This window comes from Montipora foliosa, chromosome 9 (genome assembly GCF_036669935.1).
Source record: "Montipora foliosa isolate CH-2021 chromosome 9, ASM3666993v2, whole genome shotgun sequence".
NCBI lineage: Eukaryota > Metazoa > Cnidaria > Anthozoa > Scleractinia > Acroporidae > Montipora > Montipora foliosa.
This window is the reverse complement of record NC_090877.1, coordinates 21,900,145-21,922,644: the sequence shown is the minus strand read 5'-3', so window position 1 is coordinate 21,922,644 and position 22,500 is coordinate 21,900,145. Positions and strand designations below refer to the sequence as shown.

Genomic DNA, 22,500 nt, shown 5'->3' with positions numbered 1-22,500 from the left:
CAATAACACTAGGCATCAACAAAGCTGAAGAATTTCACAGTTTTCAAAGCGTATCCCGACAAGTGAAGCTTTGGTGTAAAGCTCGCCATTATTTTTTCTGGCTTCAGCATAAAATCTCTTTAGTACATATGCATTCGCCAACTTGTCCTTCGCGTCGATGACACGAGTGACTCTTCGTCTACCTGTCTTTCCTTGAGATACTCTCTAAATACGTTAAATGCAACTTTTGTTCCTTTCTTAGTATTTTCACTGTTCTTTCGATCTACTAAAGATGTCAAATCATTCTCTGACAGCTCGGGGAACCGATCTGCCATTTTCTCACAAGAGCGTGATGTCAGCTGCGCATGAGCATTGTATTATTCGCAGCAAAACACTTATTTGTAGTCAGTTATTTGCAGGTCGCGTGGTGGGCTCTCAGCCAATGAAAAGGAAGGACAAAATCCATCGAATGATAACCTATGATTTCGGGTTTCAGGCTCATCAAGTTCTTATTTACAGGGTGCTTAGTGAGAAATATGCCTCGAAATGTTGTTAAAATTTGCTTCAGAAATATTATACATTATACATTACTAGAGGATTAACCTGCACCCGGCAAACAGCCTGGGCCCGGTTGTTCAAAAGCTGACTAACTTAATCCAGGATTAGCGTAAACATTTGTTTCACGTTTTCAACTTTTTGGTGAAAGTTTATTTTGTTTACTTTTGCTTTTAAAGATTGATTTCTTTTAATGTAAAGTTTTGCCGAAACTCAGCGTTGAACAGCATTTGGGCATAGAGAAATAAACTCCTTCGTTAATTTTTAATCTGGGATTAGCCTTAATCGGCTTTTGAACAACCGGGCCCTGAGATTCTGGTTTATGTTTCTGTTTTGCTGTTCTGATTCGCTTATAGGCCCTTCCAGCTAAACCAGGCAGGCCGACCAAAGGCTGACAAACATAGACCACACTACACCGGTAACTCCGCACCCTACTCTCCGTGAGCAGTGTTTGGGTTAACTTCTCACATGATCAACAACAGCGGTAGAGGAACCGGGCCTTCGGTTAACAATGCTCCTCCAGGCTTCAAACCCACGACCTCCATCCCGCACAGTAGTGAAAAAAAAAATCTAAACACATCGGTAATCAGTTAAGAAGGAATTGCATGTAACTGTAACATGCGAGAAAGGAATGGTCTGGCTTAAATTTGCTGGAGTTGTCCTCATCTATCACGTTGCACGTTGAATAAGGGATGAAAGAAAATGTTTCATCTTTTCTTATTGGAATAAAAGAAATAACTCGTTTTCAAGACAATAAGACAAAAATGGCGGAAAGGTCCACAGCTACCTTCCAGATACATGTACCCCTATTTCATTCGAGTAGCATGAGCAACAAGTTCCACGTAATAGGAAACTAGTGTAGTTAATGATCACACCTGACTTTTTCGGAGTCTGCAGGAAGGGGTAGATGATGGTAGGCTGCCTCCAGCATAGCCAACTGATAACATCTTTCCTTGTTCAGAGGTACAGGACCTAACGGTGCCACGCCTAGGAGAGGCTGGAGATGTGCTGTGTTGGTCTCTTGTACCACCTTGTTCTCATCTGTTGTCTGACTACTGCTTGACTCCAGCAACGCTGCAAAAATACATACACAAATACAAATTTAAACCGTAAAAGGGCAATTCTTACTCACTTTCTGCTAGTGCCACGACTAAAAAAACGGAAAGAAAGCGTGTTCCTTAAAGTGTAAGACTGGTAATTTGTAATGCAAGCTATGCAAGCTTTGATATAACAGTTCACCAAATATCAAACAGAGGCAATCGGCCTTTGAGAGATGGATCAATGAGAAAAACTGAAGAGGTGAAGACTCACTCACGTAAAGATAATGATCATAATAATAACCTTTATTAACGAGTCATGTGTATCTACTTTACATAAACTAGTAAACTAATTGGGGACACCCATCTACATTATAAATTGTTAAGACACAATACAAAATTAAAAGTTCTATACAATTACTTCAATGCTATACAAATTTCTTATACTGGCTACATAGATTACTAAAAATGATAAAAACACTGCCCTACGCTTAAAACACCAAAAATCATAACACTATCCTTACTCGAGCCCTAAAATCGATAATACAATAAGAAGAAAATGATGATGAATTGTTCTGATCAACCCATAAACAGAGGACAGTCCTTACAATGATCATCTCCCACAAGAGTTTGTAAATTAGTTTTCCTAATCTTACTTTTGAACGGACTTGCTGAATTAGCGTTCTTAACGTCAGTTTTGACCAGTTTGGACTATGTTTACCATAAATAATTATAAAATAATTAGGATAGTACGCACAATCTCATTGGTCAATAGCTGTGTTTAGATGACAGTATGGAAACACGGCTGTGACATCACACGAACTTTGATTGGTTGTGTTTTCAGACGCGTGTTTTGATTGGCTGGTAGGAAATATGAGCGTGTATCAAGAAAATCTATATCAATCTAGAAGTAAAAAAACCAGCACTTCCTTCATTTGTCGAATTATCTTTGAGAAATATTTTATAAAAGCAATAGAGGATTTTTTTCCGTGTTTCCATATAGCCTCATCTAAACACTCGGGGGAGTTGAATTCTAGACAGTTATGCAAACCCTCGACTGCGTCTCGAGTTTGCATAACAGTCTCGAATTCTCCCAACTCCTCCTCGTGTTTAGATGAGGCTATGGAAACACGGAAAACGTCCTCTATTGCTTAATTATTTCACGGTGTTGTATCTAGTCACTATGAAGTCACAGTTCTATAGATTGTACGAGCTATTACTTTTCTGGAATAACACTTGGATGTACTCTGGACATAGACCATGCTTTACTCTGAACATGAGTGTTGCAATGTCCTGTAACCTTAGGTTTCGTAGCGTGTTTAACTTGGCCATACAGGCTTCGGTTGTATTAAACCCCGCAAAACAACGTACCGGATACTAAATGAGTCGTTTACACACTCAACTGGTCCTAATCCAGCACGTCTTAGAGGTCATGACAGTCCATTAGGTGAAAAACGTGCCAGATTAAGTCTAAGGAAAGGTCGTCACAATTTCGAATTATTAAGAAAAAAAGACAAGAGAGTCCTTTAATTGCATTGGGCCTTAATGAGTTTCCAACAACATTGCAATAACAAATGAATGTGCCAATATTAGATAGTAAAGGTCCATAAGCACAGAAAGACCAACAAGACAGATCGCTGGTGACATGGTCTGGAATACTCCACCAACTCCTTTCATATAATTCGCGAGGAAAGCTACCCTGGGCTGGTGTATGACTTTGCCAATGGTCAACACTGGCTGCAATTTGTAAACCAAGGTTAAATCATATTGGGCAGGTGATGGGATTGGTGACTGTCTGGGAATACCACATGTTGCATGCCCTAGGACGTTAGACTGGGGGTACAGTAGACAACAAGATAAGCAACCCCCCCCCCCCCCTAACTTTGCCAATGGTCAACACTGGCTGCAATTTGTAAACCAAGGTTAAATCATATTGGCCAGGTGATGGGATTGGTGACTGTCTGGGAATACCACATGTTGCATGCCCTAGGACGTTAGACTGGGGGTACAGGTAGACAACAAGATAAGCAACCCCCCCCCCCCCCCCCCAACCCTTGCAATCACATGTGGGAAGAGTTTCAATCTATAAAAACCTGACGTGAGGGTTCTTTTCAGGGTATTTCGATTTTCCTCCATCATCCAAATATACTCCCACCTACTAACTTCTCGCTTTGGTGCTGTGTCCAGGGTTCATTCAAATGAATCAGGGACCCTGTAGCTGCTGCCATAGGGCACTTGACATTATTACTTCTTGCAGACCTCTCTTTGAACTGTGCTCATCGTAACTAAGCCTTAAGACAGCAAGGAAGGACGATTGTTCGAGCCACTTTCTCCTTCATGGGATAATCCCAACAGCAAGTTTAAAAAAAATTCAGATTAAGAAATCAGATTTCTCCATGCACTTTCCATTGTATGACGTCTGTCCCCACAGTCCGCTTTTCGTTTGGTCAACGCAAAGAACGTGCCAAAGCAGGAAGTGCGCGAATCCCGAACTTCCGGCTCTTCTGCACATTCTCAGAAATTTGAAATAACAGCGGTTTTCAACAGTTACAACATAAAACCAATACCGAGACTGTGGCGACTGTGCCTGTGGCCAGAGTCCGTGTTCTTGTTACTGACCAAATGAAAAACAGACTCTGGGGACGAGATTGAACCTCTGTGCCCAAAAGCAATAAAATGGTGAAGAAAAACTTCCTTTGGGAAATTCATAGACCCTTTTCATAAATGGCACCCAAATTTTAATAACAATACTTGATACATCCTTAGCCTCGTGTTTATGTTTCAAGACAAAGGATTTTTCTCATGAATGTGAGGCTAAGGATGTATCAAGTATCGTTATTCAAATTTGGGCGCCATTTATGCAAAGGGTCTATGACCTGCTAGGAATGAATTAACAGAGGTGGAAGAATTTACATACCTCTACTTCCTGAACTGTAGTCTGTTGGAGCTGGGACTGGATTACTTAACCCAGCCATGGCCACTGCTTGCGCTGCTATAGACTTTAGAGACGAAAAGGAGTTGGACGTTGAAGGCTGCTACAAATGACATGAAAATTAAGAAGATATCAAGGGTTTACTCCTAGAAATAAATCAAAAACTGTAAATACAAAAGGGGTTAAGCCTCTTTCCCTTTCAAAATATAAGTTTGGTCTACTATGTTCTATAACAGCTTGCACTTCATGACTGAGGGGATTCCAAGAAATAATGATCAGTTACAGAAGTGCTGGCCGAAAAAGAACTGACCTTGGAATTGACAGACTGATGGCAATACCAAGGCAGTGGAATACATGCATATCTTGTCTTTCAATGGGTTACGTGCTTTAAACATTTTAAAATTGTTTGGCACTCATGATAAGCTTAATTGTACTATCTTGTCTACTGCTTTATTGCTGCTGCAGTGAGTGACCCTGAAGCGAACCAACGAGGAAGCTCTCTAATTGGGAGGAGTACACATTTTTCTTTGAAATGCAAGGGATTGTGGTCAAATGCGCAAGGAATTGTGGTTATGCGCGAACAGAGGAAATAAGATGCGCGATAAGATCATTAGAGCCTACTCTGTTTTTCATTTCAAACTGCAGATAGTTTCAAGTCACACAACAAAAAATAACTGAAATTCAAAGTCGTTCAATGAAAAAGGCCAAGAACTCGGAATGTTGGTGGAAACAAATCTTTTAATCACCTCTCCAATTCGCAGGTCTGTGCAATACATCGTTTCCGAGTTGTTTGTCGAAGCGTTTCACGCAATTTTGTACATGTGGTACACCAATATGGTGGCCGGTATTCAACGAAAGCATCTGAAGTTCACGTTGCAATGAAGTCGCTTACTTTTTGCTACTGAGATAAAATACATGTGTATGAACGCATCTCCTAATGTACTTGAAAGGCTCAAACATCTGAGATTCATAGGGATGGACATTTTTTCAACCAAATAGCTTTATATCCTGGTTTCACACAAGGTGACAACTTAGAAATTCAAAATACTGTATTTTCGAAACGAAAGACGTTATGGAACTGGGACCTTGAAAAAAGATTTATTTATATGTAGGTCATCTTCAATCTCCTTCAGCTAAACATTCAGAAGGCCTTGCGATTTTGATTTTAGAATTTGAAGACGTCACTATGAAAACCATCTATTGCTTTCTTTCTTCTCTCGAGTTCCATGCACAAACCGTGGTTAAATTACCGCAAGCATAATTGAACATCTTCCTTCCTCTCTGCAGCATTTCTACCATTTAGGTAAACTAGTTGCTAAAATAATAATGTGCAGAAGTATGTTTTTCATAGGGCACCTTCACGATTAAGGCTGACAGGAGAAGTTGCTTTGAAGTTGACTAAAAAAATAGCTATGTACCTGAGTTGGTACAGGATTGGTCATGTGATGAGGACCACTCAGAATTGACGTAGTCTGGTCGGATGACGAAACCAAAGAATCTCCTATTGAAATAGCAGGGTTGGAGAGTACTGAACTTGAGACCAGTGGTGTATACATCGATAATTTAACCCCACTGATATCTGAAGCTTGCCAGGCCATTTTGATGTTTCAATTAATCACTCAAAAGTGAAGGCTATGTTGATCAGTTGTTCATTTGAACAGGAAGGTTAATTTATTAGTGGATCTAAATTTTTAACTCTTGGTTAAGCCTTTTACTTTTCAATCAAAAACCAATGTGCCTTTGTTTATATGCTAATGAGGGACGCACGTCAAAAACAAAGGATTCCATTAAAATACGAATCTCAATTTTCGGTGCTGTTTTAGCAGAAAAAAAGTGCGTATTATACACGGGTAAATACGGTATGTGGCTGAATGGCGTATGAAGGCCACTGGCCACTTCCACCTAGGGTCAAAACAAGATACGAAACTTTAGTGAACACATTCAGGAATGAACACTGATAAAACATTGAAACAATTAATTTTTGTAATTAAAATTGGATGGCCGCAATGTTTAGTACCAGACAGCTGTGCTTTCGGAAAGGGACCACCACATAATTATTCATAAATACCATCATTGTTTAGCAGGACCAGGCTCACATTGTCACCATGAACTTTACCTGTAGGTTTTGAAGCAGATTCCAGGTAGACACTCTTTTTGTCACAATCAGTGTTGCAAACTTTCTTTCAAGATAATAGTGTTGGAATGAGTGGGGGAATTTCTTCCACAGAAAAAGAAAATGGCTTGGCTATTTTGGTGTAAACAATGCGTACCAGCCAGCGTGTTCTCAATTTTCCCAGAAATTCGGAAAGACTGATCATAATTATCCTTCTTTGGTTCATCTGTCTTGGTATATTAATAGATCTAAAAATACACAAATTTTGAAGGAAACATAAAATTAATTCACACAGCATTAATAAATAATTGTGCACTTTTGATTGTTTGTTAGCAAAAAAAAAGAGGAAAATTATACAAATTTTTCCAATCCTTCAAAGAAAAAGTATGACAGTTAAAATTCTTAGACAAATTCAGCTTGGTGTTTGACTTGAGACTGGCTAAGCTTGTTACAGGAATAACCTAATTCAACAAAATGCTGTGAGAAATGCATTTTTAACAGCCAAAACAACCAATTGTCGTGTGAAGTGGCATCTTGATGTCGCTGACTTCAACCAAAAGGGATGGAGCGAGCACCTTCACAATGCAATGTGATACAAATCTAGACACCAAAAACTTGTAATTGATACCCCAATACATTCTAAAACAGAAATGTCATTTAAGAATAATTCATACAGAAAAAAAGGATTCTTATTTAGAAAAGTGTACATGAATCAGTAGTCTGAAACATAATGTTCCACAGCATTACCATCTTTTAGATACACTATAATAATGCACTAGTCATTTGTTTCCCCCACCCCTTGACCCCCGGGGATGGGTAGGGAAATTACATTTGAATGGTTGTAAAGTAGGTGTATTTCCACTGGGGACTAGAGCAGACAAACACACGTAATTCCCCCACCCCTCTGTTCCTAAAAGATTCTGAGTCATCAAGGAAATGTTAGGGAGATTATACAATATACAGTTCTTGCCATTTGTGTGTGCCACATGAACTATATAAGGAACGACGCCATATTGATTTTGCACGTGTGAAAATACTCATTACCATTGCTCTTCGTTTCTTTTCAGTCCCAGTCCTCCTAGGTAAGAATTCCCCGTTATTTCCCCCTGTATGTCCCCAGAGGGGTAGGGCAGAGGAACGAAAATCTTGTAATTTCCCTACCCCCTAGAGGCGTAATTGTGGCGTAATCTCGCGTAATTGCCCTAGTAATTTCCCCATATGTCCCCACTATCCCCGGGGGTCAGGGGGTGGGGGAAACAAATGACTAGTGCATAATAATAATTATACACACAGACCCACATACCTGACTGTTAGAACAACAATTTTTCTCATTCCCATCACCAAGACAAATTTCAGGGCAGATACCACACACCCCACAAACAACATCATCCAAACTTCTTTCAGAAATCATTTCAAAACAATAAAAGCCATTGTAGAGAAGATCATTAATATGCACGAGCTGGTTGTCTGTTGGAGAGTTCTCCTAATATAAAAAGTAACATACAGATAGTTTAAAGTTCAGCTTGTCCATGGATATGATGTGGGGCTCATAATTCTTTGGTAGGAAAGTCTTCAATATACACTGTTCAAAGTTCAAATTTTGTTTGGAAAGGATACTTTTATTGGTAAACTCCTCTTTCCAAATTTATGTATATGTTTGTATCTATGGATTTGAATAAACATGTATTGCATTGCACTGCTGTATTGTATTAGGTATAGATTTTGGTACTGAACATGGGACAAATAAATACAAATTTAAATTTTCACCAAAGAAAAGAATGGATTTCGGGCATGTTACATTAAAAATGGAACAGCCAATTTTATGAGATAAAAATAAAATTATTGACTTTTCTCCAGTGTTTGCACCCTGGCATACATGATGGTATTTCATAGTGAATTAGCATGAAAACTTCATACCATCAGAGCTGCTATTGTATGTAATTCATTATTGTTCTTAAAAAAGAGAATAGTTTCTGACAAACCTCTGCTTTTCATTCTGAGGACTGACAGTTTTGACAGGATCACATTGCCAAGGGGATGCCCTCTTTTAAAATATTATCTGAATTCAAGCAAGACATCCAGAGATATCAAAAGTTTGTCGCAAATGTTAAAAAGTCCTGATATGCAAAAGGACAATAATTATTATAAGAGACAATTGAACAACTTTAATTTCGCATTGGCAGTGCCATTTGAATCTTCATGAATATATGCTTAACAAAATTTTCCCCCAAAGGAAAATAGTCCCACCAGACTAATCTTGTTGGCTTTCTGGGTTGTGCAGGTACTCCAGTGGTAAACAAGACGGTTTAGTCTCATCGTGGCAGACATTGGATAAAGAAAACAAACACACCTCAATTGCAAGTTATACAGTAAAATACATAGACCATAGATTTATCTGTGGACGAAAACTGCTCCAAGGAAGCGAACAGTAAACGATTGAAGGTGAAGGCAGTGTGCTCTGACTTTTCCACCCTTACCTCTTGATGAGAACTGGCGACAATCTTTAGTGATGCAGATATAGTCCCACTCTTGCTCTCGCCCTCTTTTTTTACATGGCAAAATCCAAGTGGGTCGCTTGCTGTGGGAAATCCAAACACAGCAAAGGACTGCTCAGATAGGGTCTGCCTAATGTGCGAGCCAGCGAGCCACGTGAATTTTGCATTTAAGTCTAAGCACCCATTTCAAATAGCGCTGATAAACAGTTATTAAGTCTAAGCACCCATTTTAAAACGGTTAGCTTGAACAATAACTGTGTGACTCGCATGTTGACTCGCATTCATGGCTTGCATGGCTCGCATGGCTCGCCCCTTGGCTCGCATGGCTCTCTGGCTCGCACATCACTAAAACTCGCTCAGATACTTGAACCACAGGAAGAGTGTAAGAAGGTAGCGACGAAACAACCTCTCACAATTTCATTCTGACAGTATCACTGCACGGGTAATCAGAAATGTTGGGATGGTACATGGCCACAGCAATTGAGTTTTCAGGGTTTTTGCCCAACATTACATGATCGCATTCAAACTGCGAGGCTTTATCACTGTTCATGTGAACAGAGTGCACAATCTTGCACTCTTTGCGCGTGCACAACCACTTCTCGCCGCTACTGGTTACAAAACATTGATCGTCCTGTGGGGAGCCCGTGGGGTTGTTCGGCAAAAAAAGACTCCCTAGCACACTTTGACAACAGCTGGGCTGGCTGACTCGGCTTTTTTCGAGGCCCAATAAATTTTCCACCAAGAAAGCATAGTCAGCCCAAGCTCGCGTCACTTCAGATAGCCGTTAAGAATTTAAAGGCATTATAAGACTTTGTATGGGAAATAAAATACTGTCGATTGTAAAGCCTAAAAAATGCTCAATTTAACTTTCATTCAATAAAATGAATAAAAATGGGCATTTGGATAACGGCTTAATATATTGTTTTCACAGTATATATACTGTAACATTTTAAAACACTAACTACTGTATGGTCGGTATAACAAACTATATACCGACTGTAACTATAAATACGCCGTTGATTACTGGCTTAAAATGTTACAGTATGTAATATACCGAGCATGCCATTAGATACTGGCTTAAAATGTCAGTACATTACATCTTGGCTGAGAGAGTTCTCTCTTGGGTTAAACAATCATTGCTTGCTTGGTCAACCTTCAGTTCAGGTGTGTTGTGCACACAACCCTTGTAGATTACATACTCTCTCTTCCTACCAAGTCAAAGAAAGGTAACAACAACAACAGGTTTTATTTTAAAAGCAGTACAAAGAATACACATGTAAATCCTGGTTTAGACAATCAAGATACAGAATATGAGTGACCAGGAGTAAACATACGTTAACTGATTTAAGTGCAACATAGAATCAGGCTTAACACAAAACTAACCAAGGCTCACAGTCTTTGGCAAGCAAGAGAATCTTCTATACCCTCTTAAGGAAGAACAGTTCCACATTAGTTGTCCTGGCAATAGGGTAAACGTCCGTTCACAGGGATAAGGGTTCATTCAGGTTGCTAAGGGAAGAGCAAACAATAACAATATCATCTATAAGTGGCAATAGGCTGATGGGAAGTTCATGTTTAAGAATAAGGAAGTGTTTAAGGACGGTGCCTACTATTGTTATTGCGCACACGTTCTGCGCATCTTGAGATACTCGGATTTCCTGTCGGTGATGCTTACTAATACAGGGATATTTTTGCGCGGTTTAAAACTATCCGGAAAAAGTAGATCTTAGTAAGTACTCTTGGTATCCAAAAAGAAAATTGGGGGTAACCATGCATTTTTGAGAGATAATAAAGTTTCAATTTGAGAAAGAACGCCATACATTGCTTTGTATTTTAAAGCTTTTGACAAAGATTATTCATGAATTATCTTTGAAAAATGCGTGGTTACCCCCAATTTTCTTTTTGGATTTCAATAACACTTGTTAAGATCTACATTTCCTGCATAATCACACACCGGGGCAAAAATATCTTTAATAATTAGTAGGCACCGTCCTTAATTCTTTTAATTGCTTGCTCAACATAAATTTGGACATTGGCAATCCTTGATGTTGTTTTAACCTCTTTGGGTGACATTTGCAAGTTTGTGTGTTTAGAAGGAGGAATGGTCAGAAAGCATTGATGAAATGAAAGTAAATCGTGAATTTTAAAACCCCGGTCAGCCATTACTTCATGATAAGGCTGGAGGGAATTTAAAAACCTGCAGTCTTTGACAATAAACGCATCACTAGCCCTTCCATCATAGACGGGAGATGCAAATGATACAGCACCATTGGGGGTAATGCCAATCAAAAATTTAACAGTATAATGCTGCTTATAATTTGACCAACACATTGCAGCTATTTCTAAGCTAGAAGGTGTTTCTATGTAAACTTCGGTACAATCAATGATCACACGGCATTTAGGATAATACTTGAGAAACACGTCTGGCATATTCCTCTGTATTATAGACCTGTCAGGCCACAAAATAAGCCATTGTAATTCTTTACACATGAACTTCACCCAAGTAGTAAAGATGGAAGATACTATGCTTTCCGAGACTGAAAAACGAAATGCAAGGTCTTGCACTGGAAAGCCTTGCCTCAACCTGATGAGGCACAAAAACAATTCTTGCTCCAAAGTTAAGGCTCTCGCTGTTCTAATCACGGAGACTAATGTCACGCATGCGCATCATCAATGGCAAATTCAATTTTATTTGCATTGTGATTGGTTGAAAACCTTCGAGACAGTCTTAGAACGCGGGAAGAAAAGATGTCGACGCTGTCGCTAGTTGTAGTTTTTATTGCATTCACTTTCAATGCTATCTATGCACTTGTGGTACAAATACCGAAAGGAGATGGACAAAAGCTAGAAAGACCTCGGCAATTCCTTCTACTTGGGAAAGTCCTTTATCTCGAATGAAACGAAACATGCTTAGATCGGCTGTTTTACAATGATGCGGTGTGCTCAGACTTGTCAAAGAATTGCGCGAAGTTGGAAAAATTTTGCCTCATTTGCAACGCGTATGGTCATGATTGAATGTGCAAATCACAATATTGAATAATGGTACGTATTAAAGTAACTGGAACCGGCATTAAAATTTTCCGCTGTGGTTTTTTCACGTGGATACCCGCGCTTGAAGTGAATGCAAAACAAATTTGCCAGGTTGACGGGATTTGCTTATGGCGCGTCAGTGGTAAATGAGCTGGTAATCCGTTCAAAGGATGTCACAGCTTAAAATTTATCAATGAATGGAGTTAAGGTAAGTAACAGAAAAACATGACAGAAGAATTTCGTTTGTTCTCTCTTTGAAGCGAATACATTCTATCCGGACGAAAGAGTCATTTTGCAAAATGTCAATCGGTTTATAGCTTTTTCTGTTTAAACCAAACTCGGTCATTGAGAGTACAGGACTTTTGTCTCCGACGTTCGTCCACGAAAAGCCGTCAACAGGTGATATTTTGTGAGCCAAAGATAAGGTTTGACTAGAGATATTCCCGGTAAAAGTGGCACAGCGAATACTGAACCCCGACGTTTCGACTTCTCCGTTTACCAAAGTGCTTTTCTTTGTCGACGAAACAGTGCTTGTTGTTTCCACCATCAAGTGTTATTTTCTCTGGACTAAGATATCAAAAGTCTCTGTATTGTTAATGAGTGATTTTCATACCTTCTGGACATTTTTTTGTCTTTTCTTCTCTTGAAATGTGAACTACAACCGTGTATATTTGACGCGCAACTGAAATTTTCTTACCCCAAATCAGACAATGGCGTCAGTGTTCACGTTACTTTCGGTCAAATCTCAGCAAATATGTCTTTGTCCAGCGATCGCCATTAGTATGGAAAGCACATATTTGTGAAGAATCGAACTGCTTTGAAAGTTTTCCTTCAAAAGTGGCAGGGCGCACGAAAATGCCCTGTGAAAGTAAACCTAATTTTCATCGAAACTTGGCACTTTGTGATGCGTTGATTCAACTCTGGGTCAAATTCTTGAGATGCAATGCATTCTTAAATGCAATGTACTGCAAATAAGACTCTTGCTTTTATTGCAATAAATATTAGTCCCAGCTATTAAAAATTATACTTAATTACATAAAAAATGTTTAGTTAGTGTAGTAATATTTACAAATAAAAATGCCTGCTTACCACAACTTTGCACTGCAGATTTCGATTTGATAAATTTCTTACTTTAAATTTGAGGGAAACTGTAGTAATTGAAATTTTAAAGATATTTACAAACTGTATAGTAAAATTTACATGACAAGTAATCATTGTAAAATATAATAATTTTGTTCATGATGATTTACATGATAAGTAATTATACATTATATTTGTAAATGCATATTTTAAAATTTTCATTCCCTTGTGTGGCTGCCTTGCATGGGTGTGTGTGTCACTATTTGCACCTTTCTGCTTTTGGAATCCCATTAAATAAATAATACAAATATAACAATTCTTTAAACTTTGTACAGTGAATTATTTTACCTTTGTCTGCACATTCAACTTTTATGAGACATGTGACTGTGTGCAAGGAATGGCAGCAAAAATAAACAAAAACCAGGTCAATTAAATTTTTTGACACACAAAACAGCCATAATATTCAGGTATACCTCAAGTTCTCTTCAATTTCTTCTGCACGTTTTTTGCAGTTACTATAAGTTGCCATACACCAAGAATGAAGTGAAAAATAAATTTAATGAACACAAAATGGTGTGTGATGTTCCATCATCCTAAATCAATGTATATTAATTACTTAACACTGTTGGAATCAATATCAAATTTTATTGGGACATATTAGTTATTAAATACTGGCTCAATTACTGATACGGTAATATTATTGACGTACTATATTTAATAATATTATAATATAAATCCCTTTCACCCCTAAACCGGCCAAAACCGGCCATACTTGGTATTTTACTCTTCAATAGGAACCCCCAGGGGTCAATGGTTTAATTAATAGACTAAAAACATTTAAGATCAATGGCTGCACATTTTGTACACTTTCATCCTGATTTAGATAAATTTACTTTATTCTCTGCAGTGAGATAGTAACTTACCACAAAAGTGAGGAATGAATATGAATGAGCATGAACTGCCCACATCGAAATTAATAAGTAGTTAATATTGTATCAGAGTTCTATAACAAAGTCTCCTTTGCCTTTAATTGTCCTTTTAATTTTAAACATTGCACAGAAGACAAGACCTACTTTATGTATTTCCAGACATCCCAATTTTAATTGTACATTTAATGTGGGTGTAATTTTACATCTTCAAATGGTCAAGTGAAATTTTTACCTCCCCAAAGAGAACTCATTCAGAAAATTTCATTTCAGTACAACCTACAAGTCTGATGGCAGTGACCACATCATTCGTCACTATTGTATAGATTTACTAAGAACATCAACATCACTTTTGAATAATTCGCTGGTAGCATAAATGATGAAAACAATGAATAATTACTATGGCTAGACTTAATGGAGTTACCATAGATCAAGGACAGAATTATCCAATAAAGTAATAAACTGGAGCTTCATTATTGACTCATTTTAGCATATATTATCAAGCATGCCTTCATGATCAGTTGATGTATCTAAGAATAATGTTTTGGTTCCGTTAAATGAAATTTCTTGAAATTTTTAAGGTAGTGTATCTTGAGAGTGTTTGCACATGAGATAAATGCAGTGAACCAGGTTGGCCTCAGACACATACACAAAATAGCGGCTGGTATTAAATTTCTGTCGACGTATCTGTTGAGATAAGATGTTCTTTCAAAGGACTGAGGACATCTCATAACTCTAAACGATCAATGCAAGAAAGTGAATGAAGTGACATACTTCCTTCCAGCGCTGCATTCAAGTTGGATAAATCGAAGCCTGCGAGCTCGAGGGATATATTTCGCAACCACGTTAGATAGTACTCCCTTTCCAACAAAGGAATCTGGCCTTTGCTCGGGTCTTTTCGCACTTTGAGCATTTGTTCCGATGCATTCACTTAAATGGAGAAATAAAGCTAAAAAGTATAAAAGCTGACTCGAAGCAACTTCAGAAGCGTTGCTTCCCCGAGCAGACTAAAAGGGCTGCTTACAAAAAGCGTAACGAAAGAAAACTTTCCGCCGCCTAAAATGCCCCTTGCAGAATCTTTCCCTGTCACCTAAAGTTTAAATGACCGCCTTCAACTGGCAGAAGCTATATAGAACGATCGAAGAAGCACAGGTTGAAATCACCGCTTCGAAAGCCATCTTTGTTTATATCACAGCGCGCGGTTGGAACACTGGATACTACAATTTTCAACAGCCAATCAGACAAAAGTCTCCTTTGTTCCTTTGATGCCATAATGTGTGAAGTTTGGGCATGTTTTTCACCTGCCCAATAATGCATTTCCCCGGCTTTTGCTGACAACTGTTCGAAAAGCAACCGAAAAGCACTTGGACGTCATGTTCCCTCGTAAGCTGTTCAAAAGTAAAGCTGATATTACACTGCACCTGTGCTTCTTGAAAACGAAAGCGCTTCTCGGGTGCATTTGAAGGAGAGTTGCCATTGTCTTAACGGGTTACAACTTTCCTTTTCCTTGGTGAGCGTTTAGACTTATCACTGGCAATTAGGTAAAGCGTTGGAGCATGAGAGGAAAATGTAGGTTTTCCAAATTGGAAGTGATTTCAGCACACTACAGTACCTTATAGAAATGTTTTTCACCCAAATGGCTCTTTCCTTTAGATCCTTAGGGAAGTAATGCCATGTCAAATCCCCAGTAACGTGTCCTCTCTTCAGTACTTTTTCTGGATACCTAGAATCGTTATCACATCCCCCAACACAGAAGCGATCATGTGTCAGGTTTACAGTCGTTTCGATACAAAGTCGTTTCGATACAAGTTGATTCGATACAAATTGAAGTCGTTTCGAGACGTTAAATGTCACAATAATCACCAATGTTCTCCAAAGAACTATTCTTGATGCCAGTTTTCCTTTTTACGAGCGAAAAGCCGCAAACAATTCCGCAAAGTTCAGTTTTACGAGCACTACCTTCTTCCACGCGGCTGCCATCTTGTTTTTGTTGCCCTGATTACCCATGATTCCCCAGGTCGTCACTTGTTTCCATCCGCCAAACCGGATCTTCGGTGGAAATCTTCGGTTTAAGCGTCGGCTTTGACCATCGTAAAACAAATATGGCGGCCACTGCGAGGCTTCAAAGACTGGCTGATATTCAAGGTCGTCACTCGAACTATACTTCCCAGACTTGCGAATGAAGCAAGATTATTGTTGTCATGATTTGAATGACCGATTATCTTTGTGTTGGTGGTTTTTAAGACACACTGTAAGAGAGGGTATCACTATCATGCGATAGCTGCAGCTTGTAAACTTTAGATGCATGGCTAAATCTGCTAGTATCTGGTAAATTGGTTACTATCGAGCTCGGTGCGAAGTGTTTCATGTGGCAAGGATACAGTGGGGAATAGATGTTTGTGGAACACCAGTTTAATAAAAAGGGACGTCTTGTCAATTTGGTGGATGGCCGGATTGTTTCCATCCGCCAAACTGACGTGACGTCATCTGATCTTCGGTGGGCATCTTCGTTTCAAGCGTCGGCTCTGACCATCGTAAAACAAATATGGCATGTCACTAGTCCGGCAGTATATTTGTGTTTTGCCGCGTCATTGAACAGTGTTCAGATTTATTTCAATAAAATTTTGAAACCTAGGGTAATTTGTTGCAGGGTAAAGCTATTTTAGACTCTAAAAGCTTTCCACCGTGAACAACGTCAGTTTGATGGATGGCGTAACCAGGGCGCCACTGATTTCTAAAGACATGATTAACCTTTGCACAACTATTGTACTCACAGTAAGCCACATAATTAGCTGAATTATCATTCAACTTCAGAAAATATTGTGGTAATCAGTGGCGGATCTAGACCTTGAGCTAAGGGTCGGGGGTTGCTTGCCCTGCCGGCTTTTCCTCCTGCAGTAAGGTAGTTTTGAGGTAAATGCAAGCATTGTGATAATTTGGTTTTTTCTTGGTTAGGATTTTGCTATGCCGACCATTTATTTGGAAGCGGTCATAAGCTGTGTAATTTTTGTTTTTGAAAAGCCACAAATTCAAGAAACAACCATCATGGCCCGAGTACCATATGATAAACTACTTTCTAACTAAGCTTGCCAAAGCCATACTGAGGAATATTGCACCTTGGTCATTTTTGTATGGACCTCGCTGCGCTCCATCTTTAGTTCCACAATGTTCAACCCAGTATTCTCCAGCTCGGTTAGTAAGAGCTTAATATTTCCAAGTTGTTACTTGTATTTTGATTTGCCTTTTGGGTCCTTCAACACACAGCATGATTCGTGAAAATACTCACCAGAATATAAACAAAATGTAAAAAAAACCATGACTTATAACCTTTTCCATGGAAATGGCTTGTATGGCAAAGTGAACAAGAAAGCAAACACTTGGATTTACCTAAAGACCATAGGTTATCGGAGAGAACCAATCAAGAACAGAGGGAAAATGTTTGTTACATTAACATCAGCTATGTGTCTGGAACACCTGAAGAATTTCTTTTCTCGTTCAAACAAAAAAAGTCGTCTGTGATGTCCTGTAAAAACAATTCTTTCAATATCTTCGAGTGAGTCGCCGATCTCAACACTTGCCGCCGTTTTGAAAAGGCTTTTTTAGTAGACCCCAGTCTACTGCATCACACCTTTTTGCTCGGACCCGCTCGTTTCACCGCCCGGTCTCTTTCCGCCCTGGCGTAACCGATGCCGTATCATTCCATCCGTGAAACTGACGTTTAGTAACGGGCGACTGAGCACGAAAATTTACGACAGTAAACCGAACAGCTGTCTCGGAATTACGAAGAATTTCCCGCTATGCACTCTTGTTTGGCGGGCAATTTCGAAATAATTTTCCTCGTCCGCGAGATCTGCAAGTTGCTACTCAGTTGTTTGTATTCAGCACCAGCCGTTTGCTATGGCTTTGCCTGCAAATGCCGAAGAAAGCGCCATAGGTGAAGGCGGCCATTTAGAGAATGAGAAAGGTAGTGGTGCTACCGAATCCGTATGTACTTGGCAGGAGAAGTTAAGAGGGTCGACGAACAAGTATGTTGGCTACGTTGAATCTGTTGAGGCAGCCATGACTGTGATTAGACAATATGAACTGGAAACAACAACAAAGTTTTCTTGCTTTAAATCAGACAGAATGTTTGGAGCTGGAGGTAAGATTTGTATTATGGGCCAAGGAAGTAATAAACAATAATAAGATAAATAATAATATAAAATAATTATAGCAATAAGCGTTACAACAATTAGAAGGTTGTTTATTCACAACAAAGGACATTTTATTACATCAATAGATGTTCTATTTAAAGTACTGGATTTGGTAGGATAGGGATATGAACGTGTGTGTGTGGGGGGAGGGGATAAGAATGTTGGAGTAAAATGTGCACGTTCACAGTGGTATTGAGAATTTGATAATTTATCAGTCAATCAGAAATGAAGGTCTAAAGTTGAATAAATAGTAAGCTTATCTACAAAGGCTGTATGTAATATATGGGGTTGACTAAAGTATAGGTTTCACTCCAGATTACAGTTGAGATCATAATAAACATAACAAAAACTTTCCTTGTTTCCATGGCACAGATCCCTTTGCCAAGCAAAGGAAAGTCTTTTTTAAAGATGATAAAATACCATTTGATGGAGTTCCCTTCAGCATAATTGGCACCAAGGTATTTGACTGCCAACATGGCCCAGACAGGAAAAAGTCATTTAAAGCAAGACATTCTGAAAACAAGGTATGTTGGTTATGACCACATGTATGGAGCATTTTTCATCAGGCATGGCCTTTTCGTGCTTTTAGCACTAAACAGTGAGGATTAAAAATATCAATCTTTTAACTACAGATTGATGATCACGCATTTATAAGGAGGAAGTTTTTACCTCAAGATACAATGAAGTTTGGCTGCCCTGCAAGTATTCGTCTATCAGAAGTGATAAAGTACTGCAATTACAAGGTACAGAACTACAACCACAGATATCATAATATTAATAACTAATTTATCAGAAAAATATGTCCCTCATTTAAAAAAAAATCATGACTTTTTTTAAACCATATAGATCAGAGATGACACAGAAAGACTTCGAAGGGATATGTCTAAAAAGCTAAAGACCGACATAATCAGTGGAAAGAAACCCCAGGTTGAACGAAGAATATATGTTCATTTACCAAAGGAGGATGATCACAAAGATCACATCATTGGAGAGGTCTGTTGACATCAATAGACTGATGGTATTGGGATACTAACTCAATCTGAGGACAACAGTTTTATTTGTGTAGTAGCCAATAACACACTTCTGGGATGTGGGATATCACTTGATATGAGGTAAGCTGAAGCCACATTGGGTACCATGGCCATGTGACAGTGTCTACTAATGCTCTACCATGCTGATGAGGCCTAACAAGGCTGGAACAACTCCCCATGTCTACTGACACTGACAATCACATTTCATTTGATCGACCATATGGGGTGCTGCCCACAACCACATGGCCAAAGTGTTCAAATGTGGCTTCAGCTTACCACAAAACATTGCTTTGTACAATATTCTTTAGCTTGGCAGGTACTTGCTTGTCTTAAATGGAATTGGAAGTTGATTAAGACTAAATGAAATTGACTAGGAATCAGTAACTTTTAATTTATATATTTCGTGTTGGTGCTCATATTGTTGTTTCATTAAAGGAACATTCCATTTTAACAGCAGTGCCTTCACACAAACAGTTTCCGTATAATTATCTGTCAAAATTAAGTTCCATGTTTATTTTTTTCCTCATGTATCAAACCAAAAGGTTGGTGGTATTCTGCAGCCAATAGACAAAAGGCTTGACGTGAAGATTGAAGAGCTTGTTGGTGAAGGTGTGAAAACTGTTGATGAAATGAAGAGACATCTGAGACAATTTGTAAAAATGGAACTATTTCCAGGGCAAGCTCCACCAGCATCAACAAACAGACGCTATTACCCAACAGATGTGGATGTCAGGAACCACATGTATAAGGCATCAGTGAAAAAAATGCTGTCAAAAACTGATCAGGAACACCTGCAGAAGAAAATTGAAAACTGGCGTCAGGAGAACCCTCAAGACTTCTTCTTTTTTAGACCCTGTGCCCTAGCAGCCTCATCAACAGATGCTGAAGGTAACAATGATGAAACAGATAAAAACTGCGCGCGCACTGATCTTTTTTGTTTGCTCACCAGACAACCTGGCAGAAAAAACTTATGATCCGTTATGGAAATGAAATCACCCTCCTTGATGCTACTTACAAAACAATGAGATATGAGCTCCCTCTATTTTTCCTGGTGGTAAAGACAAATGTAAATTACATAGTTGTGGGGTCTTTCATCATTCAAAGGGAAACCACGGCTTCAATACAGGAAGCACTAGGGATATTCCATGACTGGAATGGCAGCTGGAAACCCCAGTATTTCATGACTGACTTTTGCCATGAGGAGATCCATGCCATTGAGAGAACATTCCCTGGTAAGAAGGACTCAAAATGGTTCCAATGTACTCAAATACACAACCTATAAGGAAACATTTGCAAAGTAAACATATGGATATTAGAATTTTAAAGTTCTTACTAAGTTAAATGTACATGTATTCACTCAAAACCTTGTTTGCCTCCTTGAATAAGCAAGGCTCAAATAACTGATTGGAAAAGCAGGCCATACATTACATCTTTGTCAGCCTGAGGGCATTCAGGTATTCAGTTACAAATCTGGATACTCCTATGAGGGCAAAGCCTTAAAGTCATGCTAAGGCTGGTGCCATAGGAGTTTTATCCTTCATAGTACTTAATCTGCAACAACTCTTTGAGAATATAATTATACTGGTGCATACAGGGTTCCCAGTTGAGGCTGAAACACCTGTCACAGGTTTTATTAGTTGGTACATTTTATGGTTGTATAAGTACCTCGATGATGCTTCAGTCATGTACAAAAGCAGCGCAGCAATGGCTGCTCAAAATTCTCCTAAAAACCCTAATATATTGGACATTAATTTTTATGTTGGCTTAACAGATACCACTACATATATTTGTGACTTTCATCGTGAACAGTGCTGGGATAGATGGCTACGAAAGTCTGAAAATGGTTTGACTGCCAGCAGGGAAGAGGTCCTAACATTGCTTCGTAATGTTGCAAAATCCTCAACGAAAGAGTCACTGGAGAAGAATTTGTCTTCCCTTAAGGATAGTGCACTTTGGCTGGCTAATCCCAAGCTCAGGAATTGGTTTGAAAAAACTTGGCTTACAGAGTCTAAGGTAAGAATGGACATAATGCAGGCAGCACACAGTTAAATTTACTTCTCTGTAATGTTATAACTATGAAGCACAGAATATCAATGACAGTTATATTATAAGGAAGAAAGCTTACGCCTGCAAGTCAACATCCTCCTTTACCATATACATGTAGGTTAATGAGATGCTTTGTTGAACTTATTCATGTACAATACATGTATCAAGAATTCTTGCAGTGACTAATTAACATGCAACAGGACTTGTAAGATCACATAAAGAGGCACAAAAGGGTTTCTTGTTGCTGTAGAGCGTGTGAAACGATGAAAGATTACAAAGAAGGATATTTAATGGTGTGGGAAAACTATATGTCTCCTTGCAACTCTGTTGTTCGGCTATACTTTAAGGGGACTTGTGACATACTTTACAGGAAATTGTACTGGGTAATTTTCCATGAAACATTTACTTTTACATTATTTTGAAGTGCCACTATAAACGGTGTTTGCATACAAAAAAATCAGGATAGGTCACAGAACAAAATTTCAAGCTATAAACAAATGATTTCCACATATTTTATTTCCATTTTGCATGATTTTACACAGAATTTAACTTCAGGTGTGCTACGCATATGAATTTTTAATTGTGATTTTGATTCACTCAGAGGACATGTGTATGTTAGTTATGGCGTGTGTAGACTGCATGGGTATGTGCAGCTTAAAACCAATTCCAGCCTCCCTAAGAGATTTAAGTCCTTGTAATTTGTTTTGTGTCACAGAGATGGGTGTGGGCATTCAGACAGGACAGATTCTTGATGAGTGTCAACACCAACAATGGCATTGAACGACAGAATGAGTCCTTGAAATACCAGTACCTGAAGGATCGAAATAACAACAGCCTCACTGGAATGATTGTGACACTAATCGAGGAATTTTTACCGGACAAATACAGAAGGTAGCTACCAATGTGGTTAGCAAATGCATAAAATTAAAGTTATAATAATAAGGATTAATCCAAAGAATTTGCCATACTTTCTGTAACTCAAATGTTACTCCATTATTGTTTTACAGCTCATTAAACAGTTGCTTGTTTTCCAGGTATGTGGAGCTTAACACAAGATGTAGTGAAGGGTACAGACGCTACAGT

The 22,500-nt window shown here is 38.7% G+C and overlaps 1 protein-coding gene and 1 long non-coding RNA gene across 4 annotated transcripts in view; one reads left to right on the top strand and one right to left on the bottom strand.

The window, feature by feature from the left end:
• The window catches only part of LOC137970020 (CCR4-NOT transcription complex subunit 3-like), a 62,610-nt gene extending 46,453 nt beyond the window's left edge, over positions 1–16,157 (bottom strand). For 2 of the 3 annotated variants that reach the window (XM_068816471.1, XM_068816470.1), the window contains exons 1-6: positions 12,839–16,156; positions 10,495–10,620; positions 9,094–9,194; positions 7,920–8,099; positions 4,489–4,606; positions 1,410–1,608 (exon numbers count right to left, since the gene is read on the bottom strand). In XM_068816471.1, coding sequence (XP_068672572.1) covers positions 1,410–1,608; positions 4,489–4,606; positions 7,920–8,099; positions 9,094–9,194; positions 10,495–10,612 — 716 coding nt within the window. In that variant the 5' untranslated portion in view covers positions 10,613–10,620; positions 12,839–16,156. Of the gene's footprint in view, positions 1–1,409; positions 1,609–4,488; positions 4,607–7,919; positions 8,100–9,093; positions 9,195–10,494; positions 10,621–12,838 lie in introns of all 3 variants that reach the window. The other variant, XM_068816469.1, reaches the window with a different exon arrangement.
• LOC137970026 (uncharacterized) overlaps positions 11,111–22,500 on the top strand; it is a 27,110-nt gene continuing 15,720 nt past the window's right edge. The window contains exon 1 of the long non-coding RNA XR_011116758.1: positions 11,111–12,349. This is a non-coding gene — a long non-coding RNA (uncharacterized lncRNA). The remainder of the gene's footprint in view (positions 12,350–22,500) is intronic.